The 23,605-nt window shown below is 29.5% G+C and overlaps 1 protein-coding gene and 1 long non-coding RNA gene across 4 annotated transcripts; one reads left to right on the plus strand and one right to left on the minus strand.

The window, feature by feature from the left end:
* Positions 1-453: 453 nt before the first annotated feature.
* Positions 454-23,511, plus strand: oaf (BRICHOS-like domain-containing protein out at first). Its single transcript, XM_075819490.1, has 4 exons — positions 454-1,943; positions 15,578-15,979; positions 19,932-20,223; positions 22,658-23,511. Exons 1-4 carry the CDS (start codon positions 1,572-1,574, stop codon positions 23,419-23,421), a joined length of 1,830 nt encoding a protein of 609 aa, XP_075675605.1. The 5' UTR covers positions 454-1,571; the 3' UTR covers positions 23,422-23,511.
* On the minus strand, positions 13,159-15,403 carry LOC142644878 (uncharacterized). 3 transcript variants are annotated; one of them, XR_012846055.1, is made up of 4 exons: positions 15,373-15,403; positions 15,105-15,256; positions 14,612-15,009; positions 13,159-14,447 (listed from the first exon to the last, which is right to left on the minus strand). It is a non-coding gene; the product is annotated as an uncharacterized LOC142644878 (long non-coding RNA). The 3 variants fall into 3 exon arrangements; XR_012846056.1 differs by lacking the exon at positions 15,373-15,403 and having other exon boundaries at positions 13,159-13,674; positions 13,783-14,447; positions 15,105-15,357; XR_012846054.1 differs by lacking the exon at positions 15,373-15,403 and having other exon boundaries at positions 15,105-15,354.
* Positions 23,512-23,605: the final 94 nt, after the last annotated feature.

Here is a 23,605-nt window from a genome sequence, read left to right on the forward strand (position 1 = left end):
AACAATGAAGAATGTAAACAACAACAACAACAACAACAACAACAAAGAATATTCTGAAGAATTATTATTCGATGGTTAGAATCGAATTAGACTTTTTAAAAAGTTCTTTTCCGTGATTTTCTGTGTTCAAAAAATGATGTGGTTTTTGATTCTGAAGAATTTTCTGATTGAAAAAATATCAGGAAAACATCACACACACAATTTATTTTTTTTTCCATTGAATTTTCTTGTTTTCTTTTTCTTTTTGAAATTTAAATTTTTTCGTTTTTTTGCTTTTCGGCAAAATTGAAATTCAAAACGAAAAAAGAATTCCTTTTCGAGAAAAAAAATTCATTCGACCGACGCATGCGCAAAAAGATTGTCAATTTTAAACAAAAAAAAATTTAGTTTCGAAATGCGCATGTTGTTTTGGTGTGTTTGGATTCTGCTCAATGATTCAATGTTTTTGTTATTGTTGTTGAATTCACATGTCTTTTCGATTCTTGAAAAGAATTTTTTGATTCTAGAATCATTTTCATTTCCATTCATTCTGAAACAACAACAACAACAGTGTTCTCGCTCTCTATATACATAGATTCTGTCGATTTTTGTTTTTCAATTCCGTGTTCCATTTTGCGTCTGTTTCACGAAGAAAAGAATTTTATTGATAATTCCTGAATAGTAAAACTTTTCTGTTTTTCTTACGAAAACAACCAAAGAACATTCAATTCAATTCAATTCTGCAATCGATTCAGAATGGAGAGAAAAAAAACTGTCAATTCAAGAATTTTCGTCTTTGTTGTTTTCAAGTGAAAAAAAAATTTGATAAACAAACAACGACGACGACAACAACAACATCAAGAATTTAATTAATCTTCAAAAAAAACGAAAATTCTCTTCAATAATAATAATCCATCAAAGTAAAACAAAGTCGTTTGACATTGATAACAAACATTCGTTGACGAAAAAAAAAAAAATTTTTCATTTTTTTCTTCGGTGGTGGCTGCTGTCAAAAACATTCGAAAAACGTTATTCAGCTTAATCCATTTCATCATTAGAATTTTTTCTGAAAAACTTGGAAACTTTTCGAAAATCTCGATTCTTCTTCTTCTTCGAGAAAAATCAATATTAATTTTTCGTTGGTTGAATTCGTCATTGCTGCTGTCGTTGTTTTTCCAGTGTTTTTGATCAGCTTTTATTATTAATAGAAAATAATAATTTTTGCTTGGCTTTTCCCTCCTATGTTTCGTGTACGTGATCAATTTGTTTTTTATCGTTTGTGTTTGGTGTGTTTGTGTGTCCCAGTGTTTGTTTCACACGTAAAAACGTTTCATTTCGGTTTTTTTTTGAATTTGATGATTTCATTAGTTTTTCTCTCGATGAATTTTTTTCCGGGAAAGTTTTCCGGGTTTTTTTAACAAAATTTAAATTGATGATCATTATTCGGAAAAATTTCCAGCCAAAAAAAACAAACAAAAACAATGTTTCACCGGCATCATTTTGTCATTTGAAATGAATTGATCATCATTCTGCTAACCAAAAAGTGATTTTTGTTTGTTTGTTTGTTTCAGGGAAATTTCCCAAAGTAAAAAATGATGATAAAATTCATAAATAATGGCCATTTTGTGGCCAATAATAAATATTTATCGATTATGGTGATCATTATCATTATGATGATACCATCGATTACAAAACAAGCATCGATTAACAGTGATAAACATGTAAATAAGATTTATCATCATCAAGATGCGCAGAAACATGTGCCTAAATATCCATCATTGAAATCATCAAAATCAAAACCACCATTACTATCATTTGATCATAATTTTTCAATCAATATTCGTAATGATGGTGGTGAAATTTTCCGGGAATTAATTACATCCAATATAATTAATGATTATATTCAGATAAAATTTGAAGAAACTGATGGTTCATTGATTCAACAGATTTTAGATTTTAAAAATGTAAGTTTTTTTTAAAACTTTTAAAACTTTTAAATTTTAAAATTACAATTTTTTTCCAAAAAAAAACAACACAATTTCGACACTTGTAGCTCTTATCATTCGATTTAGTCATTTTTAACCCTCCGCTATTCACGCAGCATTTCTCACGTCGTTATCCATGTGGGGTCATTTTTGACCCCAACTTTGATCGATTTTAAATTATGTTAGAAAGTTAAAATAATCTAAAATTTTGTGCTCAACTCTTAGAAAATATTATCAATTTTAAAATTTCATCAAAAAATTCTATCTTAAAAGCATATCATTAATGATACAAAGCGGCAAACAAATTTTGATTTTCCTATTAAATTTCGGGTCTGTTCATAACGTAAGTGTTGTAGGTAGGGATCCTACAGCACTTACGTTATGCACATTTAGACTTCATCCCGAAAATCGATGATTTCTCCACTATTTTTAGTCGGAAAACGGTGAAAATTGCCTATCATGTTCAATAAACATAGATCTTCGATCATTCAAGAGAAAATTGATTTATGTCGATAGATTTTCGAATGGCGAAGTTTTAAATGTCGTTGGGGTCAAATTTGACCCCACATGGATAGCCGAGGGTTAAGTGAAAAAAAAATTTCAAAAATTTTTAAAAATTCAATCAAAAATCTCTTCTTTTTTTTTTTGCATAGAATTTTTCAATTTTCGTTCAATTTTTTTTTTTTTGATTGAAAAAATTTTCCCTCCTTAAAATGATAATAGTACAGTTCATCTTTCATCATCTCATTATCGGTTCCAAATCGAACCATTCATTCAATCAGGCTAAAAATAATGATCATCATCATCATCAAAATGAACGAACGAATCAATCGATTGAATCGATAGAGCGAAAAAAAGTGAAAATAGCATCCCATTATTTTCTCTTTTTCTCTTCCATTTTCGTAGTTTTCAATGATGATGACGATGACGATAATAATGAGTACATTAAAGTGGTGAGGTCATATTATTTATTTTTTTATTCTCCCGAAAAAAAAAAAAATGATTTCCGATTGAAAATGTTTTCATTTTCTTCGCTTGATTATCATCATTAAAAATCATCATTATTATCAACATTCTGTTTTTTTTGGGTTATCAGAACAGAGAATATTCTTGTTCCAGAATAGATTTTCTTTCTGTGAATCGCTTTTGAGGTTTTTCAAAATGTTTTCCCCCCTCCATTCATTCATTCCTTTTCATTTTTCCAATAAATTTTTTTCGCTCGAAGAACCGAAGAAAATGATAAATAATTAAACAAACCAAAAATATTGTATGACGATATTTGTGATTGTAACTTTTAACTTGATTATCATTTTTTTTGTACGAAGAGCGACTGTAGCAGAATTATTATTCTGATTCTGAATGTTGCTTATTCTGTGTGACCACTATTTCAACTCAAAATGGTCAAAAATCAACCGATAATAATCTTGTTGTTGTAGTTGATATATCGAAAGATCAATGTTTATTTTGGCTGTCTTATTTTTCTGATTAATAAATGATGATCCTGACGATGACTAATGAACCAACTTTATTTTACATAACTTTTTGCTGCTGTTGTTTGGATAAGATACTTAATTTTTTTGGTTCGGGTAAATCGGATTCTGTTTCTTCTTCTCTATTCAAAATCGAGAATATTTCCCGGGAATTCTGTTTAATTAAGGCAAAAAAAAACAAGAACCTTTATTCAATTGAACAGTAATTATGTTATTCTGATCTCTCTCGGTGTGTGTGTGTGTGTGTCATTTAGCAAATATCACTACCATCAAATGACAAATTGACAATGTCAAATTTTCTTTTTGGTCATTTTTTTCCCGAAAAATTTCTCAACAAGAAGAAAACTGACCAAATATTTTTATTTATTTTGTTCAATTTTTGATGCATCAAACAAAACTGTATTAACTGTATTTTATTTTCAAATTTCTCCCCCTCTCTCTCCCGTTGAATCATTCGATTCATCGAATCAAACATCGATTCTGTGGTCGTCATTTCTCTCTCTCTCTCTCTCTCTCTCTACGATCATATAATATTCAGCTTTAGGGCCTGGAAAGAAAGAAAGAAAGAAAAAATATTTTCGGAAAGTTTTTCTCATTTTTTTCAGCCCGTCTCTCTGTGTTTGTTTGTTTGTTCTTCGATAAAAAAAAGTTTACTTGACTTGACATGAATATCGAATTGGTTTCGATATATATCGCCTGCAAGAAATTTTTCCGGAAAAAAAAGAATTAAAAAACGAACCAAAATTCTTAATGTCATTATGTTGTTGTTGTTGTTGGTATTTCTGAATCTTTCGTTCGTTTTTTTCAATGAAAATATTCTTCAGTTATGTTTTGTTTGGTTTGGTTTTGATGAAATAAATATTCTCTCTTTTCATTAATCATCCATTTTGCTGTTGTTGTTGTTGTTGTTGTCAATAATGACGAAAATGAACAACCGAATTCTGTTGAGAAATTTCCAAGAAGTTTTATGTTTTTAACGTTTCTCTCTCTCTCTCTCTCTCTCTCTCTCTCTCTCTCTCTCTCTCTCTCTCTCTCTCTCTTGACAGATTCAACAAATTTGCCATTTTTTTTTGCAGGCAATTATCAAATGTTTTCCTTCTTTTTATCGTCATTTTTTTTATCATTTGAAATAATGATTTTTTTTCGGGTTGCTGTAAAAGAAAAAAAATTCTGGTTCCTTTTTTGTTTTCACTCTATAGTCACTCTCTTCGGCCACATTAACCCTTAATATTGCTTTCATCAAATTTTTCCGTTTTTTCGGCTTGCTCCAATGATAAAAGTCTCGGTTGGTCTTTTTTGCTTGAAAAAACAGTCTCCCAATTGGATCCATTTTCTTTTTTTTTCTTTTGTTGTTGTTTCTTTATTGAATTCTTCTATTTTTTCTAGGCTTGCCAACAACAACAAATTCTTGTTTACAGAATATTCTGTGTCGGATGGAATGGATCCACTATTTTAACCCGGTACCGTTTTTTTTTCTATACCCCATTGATGATTCTGATGGATTACCAACCCAAAACAAGAAAAAACATTAACAAACAAACAAACATAGCAAGCAAGCAAGCAAAAACAAAATCATCATTATCATCTGTATATCGAGAGAAGAGAGAATGGAAAACAAAACAAGGTGGTTCTCGTTTTTTTTTGTTGTTTTTCCATATCTAGAATGAAAAACAACAAAAAATTTCTTAACGGTTTTTTCTTTCAAAAAAAAAAAAAAATGATATTATCATTTTACAACCGCACACGAACATTTATCTTTTCTACTATTTCTACCTTAATGATGATATTTTTTCCCCTGTATATTCTGGTCGTCGTTTACTTCTTTTTCCAAATGAATTATTTTTTGATAATAACCATTTTTTTGAAAGGGGGGGTTAAAATGAATGAAATGAATAAATGGTTCCGATCCATTTACTCAGATAAATATGAAAAAAAATATCAAATATTCATCATCATCATAGGATGATGATTTACATCTGTTATATGGCGTGTGTGTGTGTGAAGCCACCTTTTTTGTTCAAATTTCATTGGAAAAATAACCATATTTCCATTTTTAGAAAATATCATTTGCTAAAGGGCGATTAAAGCGCCCAAACAACAATAACAAACGATGATGATGATTATTATTAATTCATTAATTATATTCATAAATGGATTTCAACATAGCAGGGTAGAAATAATGGGTATGCAGGTGTAGGTGTTTATTCTGGATCTTTAGGCGAGCAGCAGAATATTCTTGCTATTTTCATTTGGCAGTTTTTTCCTTTTGCCTTGAAGCAAAAAAAAGTTTTTTTTCCTAGAAATAATTCTGCTGCTGGTTGGATCAATTTTGGATTTGATGTCGAGAAACGAAAAAAAAGATTCTGTGTTTTGTTTCACTAGATGCGTACTTCAAAAGATAAGAATTCTGTTTTTTTTCTCTGGTTTTGCATAAGATTTTTTCTGTTTTTTTTCTAGAAACGGAAAAGTTTTGCGCTGAAATGAAATTTCAGAAGAAAAAACATCCCAGATAAGAACAGAAGAAGAAGAAGAAAATCCATCGATTGAATCGAAATCACTTAGATCTCTCTCTCTCTCTCTCTCTCTCTCTCTCTCTCTCTCTCTCTCTCTCTCCATCAAATCTTTATTCAACGATGATGATGATGAAAAAAAAAGATGAAACTTTTTAATTTAAATTTAAATTTTTCTGCTTGCATTCTCCTTTTCGAGCTGCCTTCAATTTCCCGAATTTTTTTTTCTCCAAATTTACTCAATGCCTTTGGCAAATGATGATTATTTCAAGATTTTTTTTTCGTAAATTTTCCACCGTGATTTTTCGATCTTCTTTTTTTTTGTCCTGCTGCTGAATTTCAGCTTCACTGCCTTTAATAATTATTATTGCTGCTGCTATTTTTTTTCGCACATTATCAGGATGGGGATAATGGTGTTGAAACATTCGAAGAAGAAAAAATCCATTAAATGTTTTATTGGTCATTTGCCCACCACCACCACCACCACCGCCAAAACTCCGCCCACCTAAACGACATTTTACCCCCCAAAAAATCTCTCGTTTTTTTGGTGGGGGGTAAATGGACAGTGAAAAACATTTGTTGATTGATGAAAAATAATGTCCATAATTTTGGTCTATTTCGACTCTATTCGGTCCACCCTCTCTCTCTCTCTATTGGAAAAAAATAATCCATTAAATGTGAAAATTGGCAAACAAAAAAAGGGATATCATTTTTCTTTTTCTTTTTTCCCAGAAATAAAATATTAGGTTCATCATCATCATCACCAACTGTGATGATCACCATCATTAAAAATGATGACCATATTTGTGTGTGTTTGGTGTGTGTCTGATTTTTTTCCATCGAACCATAACCGTATTTGGTTAATCTTTTCCGTTATTATTGTTGCCGCTTCTGCTTGCTGATGATCATCTCTGTCATCAAATGTGGGAGGATCTACAATGATTTCCAAAATGAACTTTTCGGGTTTTTCAATTAGGGATGATTAAAAAAAATCGAGAAAGATTCTTTTGTTTTTGGAGAGAGAAAGAATTCAATATGAATAATTGATAAACAACAACAACAACAATGGCGCTGAATATGAATTAGGATTTGTACTGCTATTTATGAATGGATTTTTTCAAATTTTCAAAATTTTTTTCATTTTTTCGGAATAAACACGGGTTTCCTCTGTCACCAACATTCACTGACACTGACACTATTCAGACATGACCATTATTCTGTCTTATTGAATTGAATTTCATTCAGAAAATTAATGATCACCAACCAATGGCCAATCTCTCGCCAAACGACAACAACCAACCGAGGAAAGAAACATGATGACCATTATTGTGGAAATAGGCAAACTATATTTTTCCATTTTCCAAAAACGAAAAAAAAATGATCTATGATGTGTGTTTGTGTGTAAGTGTAAGTGTAAATGTAAGTAACAACTAACTACTAACCACAAAACCTTGTAACGTTATTTATTTATTTATTTATTTGTAAATGTTGGAAATAAGAGAAAAAAACATCTTTAATGTTGTTTGACCATTCGGTTTTTTTCATATTACAATAATAATAATAATAATCATCATTTTTCTTTATTAATGATGCTTATAAATTCTTATTATTAATAATTTTTTCGTTATTTTATAAATGTTGTTGTTGTTGTCTGGCGCTTCTCTCTGTGTGTGTGCAGAATCCAGATAACCAGAATAATAATAATAATTATAAAGAAGAGAATTCAATTTTGGTAAAAAAAACTTTTATCAATTAATTTTTTTATTACTGATACCGAGAAATTTTTTTGGCAATTTTCTTTCCGGAAATTTTCTCTCTCTCTCTCTCTCTTGGTTAGATATGTGACATTAACCGAAAATGAAATTTATCCACTCGGAAATTGTATTTGTACACACACACACAGAGAGAGAGAAAAGAAACGTTTTTATCGTTTTTCAGATTCTTTCAGCTGGTCGGTTTGGTTTGTGTATATCATCATCATCAAAGGCCGGAAATACCGATACGGACAATTGAATTCCGGATGACAACAACAAAAGAAAGACAGAAAGTTATCGCAATGAGAATACCAGAATCATAGATGTTGGCCATGTTGAATGAATGAATAAATGAAAATCATACCATTTCCGTTTACGGTTATTATTTCAAAGAGAGAAAGATTTTTTGGCATCAATTTTAATGATGATAATGATGATGGCAAACAAACTGCCAATTTCAAATGTTACAATGTAACGATGTTACCAACAAAAATCAATTCTAGGTAGTCCGGACTGGATCTACAGACTGACTAGCCCGAAAAAAAACATGATACAGTTTTTGACATTTTTGGAACGGAAATAGTTGTCTTGCCTATTTCTACTGTGCATATGTGACATTAACATTTTGTTTGGAAAAATCGGACAACGATTGAAACACACACAATATGGTTACCCCACCAGATAAATCATCATCATTTTTGAAAAGAATTTTGATGTTGTGGTTTTTTCACATAGCCAACTCTGAAAAATTGAATTTTTTTTATTAAATTTTCTACAATGAAAAAGTAAAAAAATTTCATTCTTTTTTCCTTTTTTTTTAAATTGTTTTTCGTTTGTTCGTTAATTCGTTTACGTAATTTCGTTTGTTTTTTTTTCTGGTGTCTACATTTTAAATACAATACCTACATATATCTACCCTGATGGAAACAGAAGAAGAAAGAAAAACTAATTCAATTCTTCAGCTTCAACATTTCATTCATTCATTCATTTATCATCATCATCATTCTGGATATAAATAAAATATATCCATACGAATTTTCGGTTAGGTTCAATTTTCATCACCATCCTAATGGTCAACAACAAGAAGAATTTTAACACATCTCTCTCTCTCTCTCTCTCTCTCTCTCTCTCTCTCTCTCTCTCTTGGTTTCTCGATTCAGGAATATTCTCTAGCTTTATATTTCATTTTTTTCGCGAGAAAAGAAAACATTTGACAGAAAGACGAAATAAAAGAAAAATAAACAAAATGTGTCACACACAAAAATACGCTGGATGTTTGAAAATTATATTAACTTGATGATAAGTAATTTTTTTTGAAAAGTAAATGTCATCATCATCGTCGTCGAAAACATATCAATAATATTCATTGAATGGAGAAAAAAATGGAGAAATGAAAACTGAAGAAACTGAAGAAAACTGAAGAAAGTGTGAATCACACCACTTTACTTTACTTGCCTGACTGTATCAGAATGCAGAATTTCTTCACTTTTTCACTTGTTTGAAAGAATCTCTTAAGTCTTTTTTTTTTTTGTTTAAGCTTCGTTTTGTATGTTTATTTTTTTTTCGGGAAGATTTCCAAACGAGAGTTTTTTTCTTGTTGTTGTTTATTCTAAGTTTTCATATATTTTTTCTGTTTTGTTAACCTATATATATGGTAAACATCCCAAACGTGAAAAAAAGCGACGAAAGTAATAATAATAATTTATAATCAAGTCATTCATTATATTCACACACATCTCCCCATAAACACATCATCATCATTGATGATGATGCAAAGTTTCAATTACCGTCGTTTTTTCGTTTTCGTTTTTTTTTGGAGAGAGAGAGAGAGAGAGAGAGAGAGGTGTTAATGCTCGTTTGAAAAAGTAAGAAAAACATTTTGTCGAGGAAAATCTCTTCTTTCTTTTTTTTGTTGGTTCAAAAACAAAATAATAACGGTTTTTTAAGACGTTTGTCTTCTTCTTGCAAAAAAAAACCAAACACACACGGGACCATGACCCTTTTTCTTTATGCGAGAAAATTTTCCCATAAATTTTTTTTTTTCCCGAAAAGTTTTTTTTTCTCTCTATTGTTTGTTTATTGTTTCTTTCTTCAAATCATAACAAATTGTACTATAATTTCAAATTTTTGTTTCTTCAATGTTTAGATTTGGGATTTTATTTTTCAATGCTCCCAGATATGGAACAATGCGAAAAGAATTATGTTCGGTTCGGGAATAGTTTCAGCAAAAAAAAAATGTGTAAATATTTTTTTTTTGAGAAAAAAAAATTTAAATTTCATCAAAACATTATGTGTGTGTGTGGTGAACTGGGGGTTATGTTTTTGTGGATTTCTGACGACCAAAAAAAACAAAAATTCTTCTGTTATGATAATTTTCATCAGTTGTTTCTGGGGAAGATTCTTTCATCAAAATCACACAAAAAAAAGTGAAAGGTGTTAAGATTTTTTTTTTTTTTTTTGCTTGAAGAAATGAATTTGAAATAACTGAAAGGAAATTTTCCCTGGAATTTTTTTTTTGTTTGTATCTCACTTATGACATGTTTTTCAGAAAACTTTTTTTTATATAAGAAGAAAAAAAATTTCCCGGAAAAAAATTTTTAATCACAAAAAAAAACTTTTTTTTCCCGAAAACATTTTTGTCATCCAAATATGACAAAAATGTCAATCAAAAAGTGGGAACAAAAAAAAATTTTAAACGACAACAAAATTTCAAAGTGGGGGACTTTTGTTGTCAACTTTTACTTGACTTGACTTGGCTCAAAAACGAAAAAATCCATTATTTTTTTTGTTTGTTACCCAATTAATGATGATAATCATCATCGTCGTCGTCGTAATTATCATTAAAATAATGATGAAAATCGACCGGATTCTTCTGTCGATTCTACATAGTGAGAGTAGAAATAGAATTTGCATAAATGCAATATGATTCTGTTCAAAGAATTTCCTATGAATGTGTGTTTGAGATAAGTTTTTTTTTCCATACTGTTTTGCTCTTCAAAGAGAGATATTAAATGACGGGAGGGTGGAACTATGGGGTTGAAAAGAAGAAATTAATTTGTTTAATACCAACACTTGCTTAGCATCTAGGGTTGTATTAGTCTCAATTGATCATTTTCCTTGGAATAGATATATAGTGTGTGTGTGTGTGTTCGTTTAGAGGTAACATCTGGTTTCCATTTTTTTTCCTTTATACTTTTGTTTGGCTGCTAAATTCCTATACAGTAAAGTTATAATGAAATTTTCTGTGTTAAGAAATTGATTCCTCTGTTCTGTAGTTTAATGTTTTCCTTCTTACTTTCAAAATCGGTCGTCTTATTCTGGGTACCATATGTGGATAATATGTTTTTTTTTGTTTCATTTTCGTTTTTGTTTCAATTTCTCTCGTTTGAAAATTAGCCTGACAAAATTCTGTTGTTTGGATCATCATCATCATCATCATTGTTAGAATGGAAAGTTTTTTCTCTATGACAATTTTTCTGTTGTTTGATTATATATCTTTTGGATTCTGTTCAACTGCTGTGATTGATAAAACGTTATTTAAAATCAAATTATGTAAATCTATCTCTCTCTCTCTCTCTCTCTTTCTCTCTCCCACACACTCTCTGTGTGTGTGTGTGTGTAATGTCAACAACCATCCAAAATTATTAATTATGGCAATTATTTCAACCATTCCCAGTGAAGAAAAAAATTTGCTCGTCAATTTAGGATGCGAACCAAAAAAAAATTCAAAAATTAAATTAACACTTTAAAAGTATGAAGGGGTTGAATGAATTTCAACTTTTATTTACATAAAAAGAGAGAGAGAGAGAGAGATTAACATAATGAAATTCTGTAAACATTTTTTTTGTGAAAAAAAGAATGTCAGTGCGAACCGAACAAAAAAAAACCTCCGAACAACAACAACAACAACAATTCTTTTGATGCTTTGAACACAGAGAAAACATCAAATATCATCGTTTGGTGAAGTGATGTGATGCGTGTGTGATGTTTGAATATAAACAAACAAAACAACCATTGTGAGTAGAGAATCGGGAAAAAAAGCAGAGAATTTTGCTGAAGAATATTCTCAATTTGAATATTCACCAAAAAAAAAAAAAATTATACAAAGAATATTCTCTCTCTCTTCAACCATATATATTGGCATAATAATTTTCTTTTTCTTTCTTTTTGCATCTTCAAAATAATAATAATAATAATGAAAATGAAACCCTAATGATAATTCTCAATGAGAACATTGGCATGATGATGATGGTTTTTTTTAGTGGAATTTTTCATTGAAATTATAATGATGATGATATGAAACGAAAAGTTCTTAACATCTGAATTTTTTTTTTTGCTTTTGCTTTTTCGGATGTTTTTGTTTCTGGTTATTAGAATAATGATGGCTGATGGATGGATGGATGAATGTAGAGTGAGAGAGAAAGGATAAGTGTTTTATGAATGTTGTTGTTTTTAACTGGAAATATTCCAGGAAATTTTCCCGAAAAAAAAATTTAATTTAATTTAACCCCGAAAAATAAGGTTATTAACTTCGAGGAGGAAAAATATATTCTTTTGCAAGGCGGACATATGGAAACATATGTTATATTATTATTATTGATTTTGGATCTGTTTTTTTTTCTAAAAAGGCCATTAATATGGATGTGATGTGTTTTTTGAAATTTTCTTTTCATTTATTATTATTGGACAAATTTTTTTCACTTTTAACTTGATCAAAATGTGCGTAGAAATAGGCGACAATTATCCAAAAAAAAAAAAAATGATTTGTTATGGTTGGAGTTGAAATAGAGATTTAGATGTAATGGATGTATAGAGATCTGGCAAAAGCTGCTTTTTTCCAAAATTGTTGTTTTATTTTACTGTTTTTACGCGGAATTCTGCAAGAAAATTGTTGTTTTAATGGGGAAAATTTCTCAGAAAGAAATAATGTTTTTCGGAAAATTCTTTTTTTTCGTTCGCTTTGTTGTTTTCGATTACCAAAACTACTCGGATGTGCTTTTCAAAACCAAACCAAACCGAACCAAACAAACAAAACAAAACAAAATCAAAAAATTATCGTGTTTTGAATTCTTAATGTTCATTAATAATGATTATAACAATGATGATAATGATAATGATCATAATAAATTAATTTTATGTTTCGTTTTTTTTTTCGTTACTTACCAAACAAAAAAAAAAACAACAACATTGGAAAATAAAGTTGTTGTTGTTTTTTTGGAGAAAAAACCGAAAAGGAAATATCCATTGTCGATAGGAAATAAAGATTGGGAAAGAAAAACGATCAGAAATTTTCCAGAAAGAAGGAAAAAAGGGAAAATGAATCGATATCTATGGCCGATGGCATGAATGACATTAACATTTTGATTTTGTTTTTTGTTTTTTTGTTCGTTACAAAATGACAGAACTAAAAAAAAATAAAGATTTCAAATCAATTTGATCAATCGATCGATTGATAATAAAATGAATTGAATTAACTTTATTTACGCCTGTTCGGCAAAATCACAGACGGGTAAAACAACAACATCAATAATAAAAATAACAATAATAATAAAAAATAAAATAAGAACAAAAAAAAAAAAAAAAAAAAAAACAAAAAAACTAGCTTGGATGAGATGTGAGGTATCCGTATCTGCATGCCAACCTTCCTGTCAGACTTGGACACTCCATCATATGTTCCAGGCGGATCGTTTCGTCGCATAATTTGCACGTACATGCATCTGTTCGTTTGTGAAAATTTTGATCTTTACAGAGTAGGTGGTGGAAACCATGGACCAAAAAACCGACAACCATGTGTCTGGGCCTTTTTGTGCCCCTCCATTCGATATCACAGTCATTCATCTCTCCGGCTCTATTTTTACTATCTTCGATCGTATTGAGGTATTCATTATATACCTGTTCATCGAATTTGAAATTTTTGTCGTGTAGTTCAACACAAAGTCTATGTGTAAGTCTAAGTCTATTGATAATAAAATGAGAAACAGAAAGAAAAAAAAATGTCATAGCAATAACTAAAGAGAAAGAAAGTTTTCGGAAAATAAATTTCTGGGCAAATTTCTTCGTTTACTTTTTCAATTGGGAAAAATTTGGCTAATTTCTTCTTTCTTCTCTGTTTGTTTGACAATCGTTTTTTTTGTTTGTCATCCATGTTATTTTCATTGATTAATTTGACATTCCTATTTTTGTCTAATAATAACCCAGAGTGAGAGAGAGAGAGAGAGAGAGAGAGAGAGAGAGAGAGAAACCTTTTGATTGTTTTTTTTTCTGGTGTGTGTGTGTGTGTGATTTATTCCATTCCATTCCAATTGAATTCATTCATGGACATTTTCTGAAGAATGTTTCATTTTGATTTTCGTTTTTTGTTTTTTGTTTTTCGGTAACAACAACAACAACAAAACGATTGCAATTCCCGAAAAAACAAAAAAACAAAAAACAAATTATTCCTGAATTCTCTCCCCCTCTATTTCTCTCTCTCCCCTCCCCCTCTTTCTGTCTGAATTGTCATCATCATGACATAATCATCATGAATGATTATTATGGATGATGATGACGCAATTCATGTTGGTAGTTTGAATGAAATGATTATAATCAGAAAAAAATATATAAAAAAATAATCAAACGATAATGGTGGTGGTGTGGTTGAAATGATTATTTTTTGGTACCCAAAATAACCAAACATCTGGGTTTTTTCACATTGATGATGATGATGATGATGATGATGGAATAATTTTACTACAAACCAGAATTTTCGATGAATAAGAAGGAAAAATGGACAAAATTTGAAAAAAAATTTTGAATTTTTTTTTCGGGAATTTTCTCCAATAGAGAATCTTTCCCGAAAATATTATTTTGAGGAAAAAAGTCGATAATTTTCTGGATTATCGTTGTTATTTTACCGTTTTCGTGTTGCAAAGTACAATGAACTTTTGTTGTTGTTGTTGTTGTCGGTGTTAGAATATGTTCGTCATTTGATAACAGAATTTTCTTTACAAACCCGTATGAGCAGCGGTTTTTTTCCAAAAAAAATTTTTTTTTCATTACCGGACTGGAAATTATCTGGAAATTTACAAGCCAAACAAACAAGAAGATAAACGCTAGAATAGAATAATGCTGCTTCTGGAATCGATTAAATTCTGTGTTTTTTTTTCTATGCAGAATTTTCAGGTGTGTTTTTTCTTTTTGATTCTGGTGCATACGAATGACAAGTATTTAAATTTTCAACAAATTTCCGTTTGAATTGTTAAGCTCTTTTCAGTTGATTCTTCCCAGGGAAATTTCTCTTGCATTTTTGCATCTAATAATAACCCCGTTTGATCAACGGGGGGAAAACGACAACAACAAAAAAACAACAATGTAATATAGGAAATGATAACAAACAAACAAACAAACCTGTCATCACCATGTTTTTTTCATTATTTCTTTGTCTGGATACATCACATCTGTTCATGGCTTTTTTGTTTGTTTTGTTTTGGTTTTTTTTTGTTTTTCCATGATTTAAATTTCTGTCAAACAATGACGTCGTTGTGTCAGGAATGGATTTTCTGTTTTTTTTTGTTTGGTTTTTGATTTTCACAAAAAAAACCAAGATAAAATTAGAAACAAAATCACAGAATCTAGGTGAGCAAAAAACAAAAACAAAAAACATTTTGTTGTTTACCTGAGTATTCGAATGTTTTTTTTTAATCTGAATTTCCGATATATCGATTGTTTAGAATCGATTGTTTTCGATTGTTTTTGTTTATTTCCCTCTCTACTCACCCCCAATATTGAATTAACTCTAATTTTCTTCTTCTTTTTTTCCCCATTTTTTCCCAATCGACCGCGAAAAAAAACGACCATCGACGATCTGAACAACCACCAAGAATATACAATTATTTCGTATAGCAAGATTAGGTGAACAAGATTTACAAGAACAAAAAGTACAATTATTTTGTTTCGTTACAAGATTATCGACAACAACCAAAACAAAATTCAAAAAGAAAACGTTAATTATACAATCGGATAATGATAATCAACAAAATCATCAGCAACAACGATCAAACAATGCAGGTGAAGATGATGATATTGATGGTGATAATGATAATGATCATCAACATCAAAATAATGTTGATTCTCGAATCGATGATGATGATGGTGGTGGTGGTAAAGATCAAAACGATAATGATAATGGCGGTGATTATTATAATGATAACGATGATGATGATGATGATGATGGTCGTATACAGGATTTTGTATCACCACAACTTATGTCAAGACTTTCACAGGTAAGTCTTATTATGATTATTTTCCAATATTCAAGAATTCTCAAATTTCAACAATGAATTTCGGGAATATTTCCCGGAATATTCTTTTTTTTATAAGCCTCTATGTTTTTTTATTTTGAAACTTTGAATTTTCTTTCATTTCATTCATCTCGAATGACAATGATTTAATTTTGTTTGCTCAAAAAATAAGCAAAGTGAAAAAGAAAAAAAGGTTTTTTTCATTCTCTCTCATTCATAAATAGAAAAGAGATTTTCTCATCTCCTTTGTTGGAGCAACATTTACATTTTTATAGAATATTCTCGAAGAAGAGAATATTCTCTGTGTTCTCGAGTGATTAAAGTTACTTTCTTATATTTTTTCTGCATTTGAAAAAAAGAATGAATGAATGAAACACATTTTGTGACTGATTAAATATTTTTCGTTTCTGGTTTAAAATTTTCGAGTTTTCAAAAAATTTTCGAAAAAATTATTCCTTCAAAATGAAACCAAAAAAAAACGAGTGCAGAGAGTGGTAAAGTGTTAATCTTTTTTTTTCTTTAGTTTCGTTTAAATATTTACATATAAAAAACAACAACGGGAAAAAAAGTGTTAATTTAATTTACACCAAGAAAAGAATATTCCAATTCAGAAGGAAGAATATTCTGTCTCTGTGTGTGTTTGTCTTTTATGTTGATTGGTTGTGTTTAAATAATGATGATTACATTTGAAAAACACATACACACAGAGAATGAATGTATCTTCTCCATTTTAATCATTTTTGTCTCCTTATGGTTAAAAATTTCATTACGTTTTTTCGCCTATTTCGACCTTAGATAATAAGATTCTGTCGTGTAGTCAAAATAGAAATGAAATCGTTGATTGTGTGGGACATTTTCATTAACAATGTTTAATGTTTAATGTTTGATGCTGATGATGATAATGATTACTTTTCGTGATTTTTTATTTATTTTATTTCGTTTTCTGTTCAATGAATGGATTTACGCTTCGTTTCAACTGGTTTTTTTTTGTTTGTCTTTAATGATTGAATTTTTTTCTGGTTGGGGGGGGGTTGAATTTGGATGATTTTTTTTGTGGCCAGAATTTTTTTCGTTTTTTGGTTTCTCATTTCTCTCTATCGATGATTTTTGTTGGGTAATTTAGTTAATTGCTAGTAACTGTGTTTTTTGTTTTGTTGTTTTGTTTCTGGAAAGATTTCCCTCCCTTATATGTATTCCGTAAAGAATTAAGAATTCTGTGTGATCAAACCAGAAAACAACAAAACAAAAAAAGCTATAACTCAATTTGATTGAGATTTTTTCTTCTTCATTCGAACATAAAGTCAATTCATTTGAGAATTACATTTTTTCTTGTTGTTTGTTTGTTGTTTTTGGCTTCATTTGTCGATCAACTTTTGCTGTTTTTTGTCGTTGTTGTTTAACGAAGGTTTATTCAGACAACGGAAAAATTCTTGATCCAGAAACACTTTGCTTCAGGTCCGATGATTTTTTTTTTTTGTTTTGGTTTTGTCCTGGACAATCAAAAACTAAATGAACCAAAAAGAAAATATATTCGGTTGGTGCATTAACCCTTTTCTCAGTCAGTCACATCATTATCATTATCGTTCTTTTTGTTTTGGCCAGAATAGATTTTTCCTTTTCGTTGTTTGTTTCAAGCAAAACAAGGAAACATTAATGATCAAGCGAATGATGATTTGGAAGGAAAGAAATTCTTTTGGGAAATTAAGTGTTAAATTGAATCACACACTATTGCCTTCATCATCATCATCATCATCAAAAACATTGATGATGATCATTATTGAAACAAAAAACAAAACAGAAAAAAATCATTGTTAGTTCCAGATTGTTCAATTTTTATTGTCCAGAATATTCTCTCTCTCCTTTTGGATTCTGGATTCTTTCGCTCATTTGAGAATTCTATTGCTGTCAACCATTGGTTAATAGAATTTTTTTTTGTTTCGCTGTTTCAAATGAAACAAAAAAAAACACATTTTCTTCTTTTTCAACTGACTGCTACACAATTGTTTCATTTTATCAATTTAGTCAATTTCAATCAGAGTTTTCTGTTTCTGTTTTCTGTTTTTTAAACACAATTTGCAACAATGATTGGCCCCAATGAAAGAAAACAAAAGAAAACAGTTTTGGTGTGAACAAATTAATTCTGCTTTTGGCTCTCGATGGAATTGAAAACAGGAAAAAAAATCATTCGTAAAACAAACAGCAAAATGGTCATTCTGAATGGCCATATTGAAGTCTGTGTTTTCAAATGTAAAAAATCGCTTTGATTTTTTTTTTGATTTTTTCAATTTTTACATTTGTCAGTGTGTAAACTGACAAATGACATGATATAACCTTGGCACAAAAAGGTGGCAAATTCTACATAGTTATTTTTGTTTGTGTGTAAATAGAATCGAATCGAATGAATCCCAATAGAATTTGTTTATTTTTGGTTTGTTTTTCGTTTTTTTTTGTTTTTTCGTTTTTTGTTGTTTACGGTTAATGAAACAAAACAAAATAGCAAAAAAAAAGAAGAAAAGTTTTCACTTCAAATTTTGTTGTTTTTCGTTTTTATTTTCCTGGTTTATTTCCTTTATAAAACTGTGTGATGATGATGATGATGATTATCCTTATTATTTTTGGATTACTGCGATTTTATTTTACTTGCTTTACTCCTGGTTGTTGTTGAAGCGATCCAAAACAACAACAACAAATCATTGAAGCTTTTTTTTGCTTTCTGTATATAGAAGATTATTATGGATTATTTTCTTTTTTTGTGTGATTAGTGTTTGTCAAACAAACTGAATAACAGATAATTGACATTTTAGAAGAAAAAAATTTGAAAAAACTTGTTTTTTTGCATCATTTAAATCTACATTCGAATCGAATAACAAACAATCGGAAACGAAAAGAAAAACAATCGATTGATCGAATAATAATCGATTGTTTAGAATCTAATCTTTAGATGATTCGATTGTAACTAAACATCTAAAGAGAAAGAAAACAAAAACAAAAAATGTGATTATTATCATCATCGATGATTGTCCATTGGATTTAGGTTTTTTTGTTTTGTTTCAACATTATTAAATTGATCATTTTCTTGCCTGCAAGCACACACACCATGCACACGCAAACGAAATCGTTTATAGAAATCGATCAATGCTGTTTATCTGCTAACTGAAATTCTTTTCATTTCATTCATTTTGGCTTGGGTGTTTGATAAATCGATGATATTATCATCCAAAGAAAGAGAGAGAGAGAGAGAGAGAGAGAGAGAGAGAGAGAGATAAGTAAGAATGTTTCCATTGGAAATTCTTGTAATCGTTTTCGGGAATTTTTTTTTCTTTTCCTTCTCTGAACGATTTCCAAAAAAATATGTGGTAGCTATCATTAAACTGAATATTCTGTGTGATTCAAAAAAAGATTGTTTCAATTGAAACAACCAAAACAAAACTGAATCGCAGAAGCAGACAATAAATCTTTTGAAAAACCGTAAAAATTTTTCATTGTGAAATTTGAATAAAATAGCCATCAGAAATTCATAAATCAATTTCGGGTATTTTTCCGGATATTATCCGAAACAATATTCGTTTTTTAAATTGATCAATCATCGATGATTAATAAAAAAAAAAAATTTGAAACTTTAAAGGAGGGAGGGGGTGGTGGACGAAAAATTGAAGACAAAGACTTTTTTCTTTACCCCCTCCTCTCCAGAGATTCGATTCTGTAACAGAGAAGATTCTGTAACCCTTTGTTGCTTGATTATGATCAATGATGATGATCAATCAAGATTCTAGGATAATTTATTTTCACTTTTCGATTCGATTTGATTGATTTTTCTTTTCTTTTTTTTTTTTGTTTGATTTTTCGCTTCATTTATTTTCCAATGAAAAATAAAAAATTTCTTTTCTTTTCATTTTTCTCTCGTTTTTTCCCTCTCCCCCTCGTTTGAATACAGAAAAATCCGGGCGCCATACGTTATGCTGATGAAGATCGTGGCCAACAATCATATCATATGGATTTAGAGATTCTTATCGATCATAATGACGATGGTAATGATGATGATGGCGATGATGGTAATATTCTTGGAACAAAAAGGCATCGAAAATCCAAATCAAAATCAACGATACCGATAATATCACCACATATAAAAGATAATTGTGTTACGAATCAAGATTGGCCAACACAGAATCATCATCATCATTATCGTATCTATGCTAGTTATGATGATTTTCGTCATTGGACTGATGGTATGAGGATTTTCTTTTTCTTTTCTTTTGATTCTTTCTCCGTATTTCTTCAGCTGACAAGATAAATGAGTAGGATTTGATTTTTTTTCTTGGCGAATTAGTTACTGGTGTTAAAGTATCCAGAATGAATGAAAATCGAGAATTTGAACATTTACAGTGTTTTTTTTGGGTGTACAGAATATTCTTTTTAAATGTGCATCGATTCGATAAGGTTAACGTAGTTTTTACACACACACACACACTCAAAGAAATTCTTTAGATTCTGTATCCACACAGAATACTGTATCTGTCAAATTGAATTTGTTTTTCGATTTGTTTTGATTGCAGATTCTTCAATTCGGAGAGAGAGACAACCAAACAACAGAAAGAAAATTCTTAAAGAATCAATGAAAAAAAAGAAAAGAAAATTCTCTCGGTTTCTAGCATCCATTTCCGTTTTTTTTTTTGGTTTTATCCATGGTTTTCCCTATGAATGAATGAATACAGATCCTTCTTTCGACTAAATCAAATTATTTATTATTATTTTTTCTTTTGGTTATCATTTGATTAAAAGAAGAAAAAGAAAAGAAAAGAAAAAAATTCTTGTTATTCAAATGATAATGAATTGATTGAAAATTGTTGTAAATGAAAAGAACCGAGAAGAAGCGAAGAAAGAAGAAAAATCTACATAGGCAGACAGAGGAGAACAAGAATCTTTACATTTGAAAAACATTGTATTTTTCTTTTCCTATTCACAGAATATTCTGGAGAATATTCTCTTCTTCATCACCGTCATTACTAAATGGTTAGTTAGGTTTGGTTGGCTGATTGTGAATTATTATTATTGTATGGAGAGAGAAAAAAAGGCTAATTTAAATAAATTTCATTGCCGATCACGAATTATTTTTTTTTTTTTTTTTGGTTTCGAAAAAGGCTGCTTCTTTTACTTTTTTCGACTATTTCGACTGTAATCTCTGGTTATTTTCATTCACCAGCCGTCGTTGTTAGCCATCATCATTATTATCGAAAAATTTCCCACCAAAAAAAATAAATATAAGGGATTTTCCAGAATAAAAAAAAAAAAAAAATGAAAAACATAGTCCAGCTGCCCTGTTGGTGGTTGGTCGGTTGGATTTTCATTCATTCACCAAATTCATAATGGCAAAAATAAAGGTTCATCATCATCATCATCATCGATACGTATTGAATACCAATATTTTTTCATTTTCATTTTGGTATCTTCCATCAATGGTGAAAAGAATATTCTTCTCTACAGAATTCCAGAGGAATAATAATGGTGCACACACACACACCAGCTAGCCAAGCAGGAAAAAAAATCAGATTTTTTTCTTCTCTCTCGGTTCTCGGTAATTGAATAAGTCATTGTTTGTTTGTGTGTGAATCTTGATATTTGTCAAATCTATCTCTCTCTCTCTATCTAGCGAGCTTATCAGATTTGAATTTCACAATTTTTTTTTTTGATTCCAGAATCAGATTTTAATCAAAAGTTTTTATTATTCTATCCCAAATATATACGATATATGTGAATATCGCCAGGAAATTCGAACGTTTTGAAAATGATTCGATCGAATGTTTTTGAAAACGTTCGAATTTCGAATGATTCGAATTCTTGACCATTATTCTGTTTGTTGTCACTTGCACATTGTTATTGTATTTATTTATTGACCAACCAACCAACCAACCAAACAATGAAAAAAAATATATATCAATAATTCAAAATCTTTCGAACAACAAAAAAAAAAAGAAAAAGAATAAAATTATAATGATTGTAGAAATTGGTGAAGAATATAACAAGAATACAGAACCAGAATATATAAATCAATAAATAAAGAATTGAATTCTTTGAAATTATTGTTTATTTCTCTGTGTTTGTTTGTGTCACTGAATTTCATTCATTCATTTTTTTCATCATCGTCGTCGTCGTTACCAGTATTATTTTTCAAAAAACACCGAGAACGAAAAAAAACATGTTTTAGTTTTATGATTATTATTATTATTATTCAACGACCCTGAATGAATAATTTCAATTCGTGTATGTGTTATTAATAAAGAAAATCGCAAGACTTTTTGGTTTGTAATTTTATTTTATTTTAATATTCTTTCAAAAAGGAATAAATTATTATTATTGTTTTTTTTTCGTTGTTTATCGATGAATATATTGTTTTTATGTTTTAGTTGTTTAATTATAATCTGTTTTTGTGTGTACGAAAACAAATCAAAATCGAAATGAACAAAACTTTCCGATAAACGATAGAAAGTTTGATTGGCCGACAAAATCTATTTTTTTTGATATTCGAATTCAATTTACGATCGATATGAGATGATATTTTTCTGTGTGTGTGTGTGTTACGAATGACTTTTTATTGATTGATTTTTCTAATACAGATTTTTCCTTTTCTTTTTGTTTGTTTCCATTTTTTCCCAAAACACACAGGACATCGAACATTTGCAAACATTTCGAATGCAATCAAAAAGTTGAATTATTCTACAAATCAAGCTAACAACAACAACAACAACAACGATAGTAAATTAACTAACAATAACGATGGTGTTGGTGGAATTCAATCGAATCGAAATAATCAAAAGTTTCGTCTTCGATCATCATTACAACATCAACAACAACAAAAACATTCGAATTTAACTAATAATGAACAGCAGATGGAAAATAAATTGAAACTAGCCAATCAAAATCAAGAACGAATGCGTTGTGGACAAATTATATCGAATTGGATGTTCAATAATAATAATAATAATGATGGTCATCAATTAGAATCATCTCAAGTGACAAATCAATCAAATAGCCTTTTATCATCAATTTTAATGATAAAATCAATGTTTAATAATCATCATCGTCATCAACAACAGCAACCATGTCATTGTTCATTGAATATATTTATACCATGGTATGTTTGTGGTGTTCGTTATTGTCCAATTCAACAACAACAACAACAATCCGATCAACAATCGGATCAACAACAACAACAACAACAAAATACACAACGATATCGTTGTGGTGTACGCACATGTCGTAAACGTTATCAATTTACTTTTGCCGTACCTAATCATATACATTGTCTTTCGGATTTTGATCCAACATTATCATCAGATACAATGATGGCATTTGATAATTTCATTATCAATAATGATAATGAAATCGAATCATTGTCAAATGATCAGAATCGATCAATTCAGATCTGAATGATTTTTTTCAACAACAAACAAAAAACTTCCAAGTTCTTCCATATATTGTTCTCATTTTTTTTCTATATATAAATCTGTATTTATTTATTTTTATTTTTGCCAAATAAAATGCGATTTTTTTTATTTTGAAAAAACAAAATTAATAAAAATGAAATGTTTTTTTGAAAGAATTTTCTTTGAT

This window comes from Dermatophagoides pteronyssinus, unplaced genomic scaffold (genome assembly GCF_027571235.1).
Source record: "Dermatophagoides pteronyssinus isolate colony J.1.1.1.1 unplaced genomic scaffold, Derpt_VIB-CSIC_2022.12 sq0004, whole genome shotgun sequence".
Taxonomy (NCBI): domain Eukaryota; kingdom Metazoa; phylum Arthropoda; class Arachnida; order Sarcoptiformes; family Pyroglyphidae; genus Dermatophagoides; species Dermatophagoides pteronyssinus.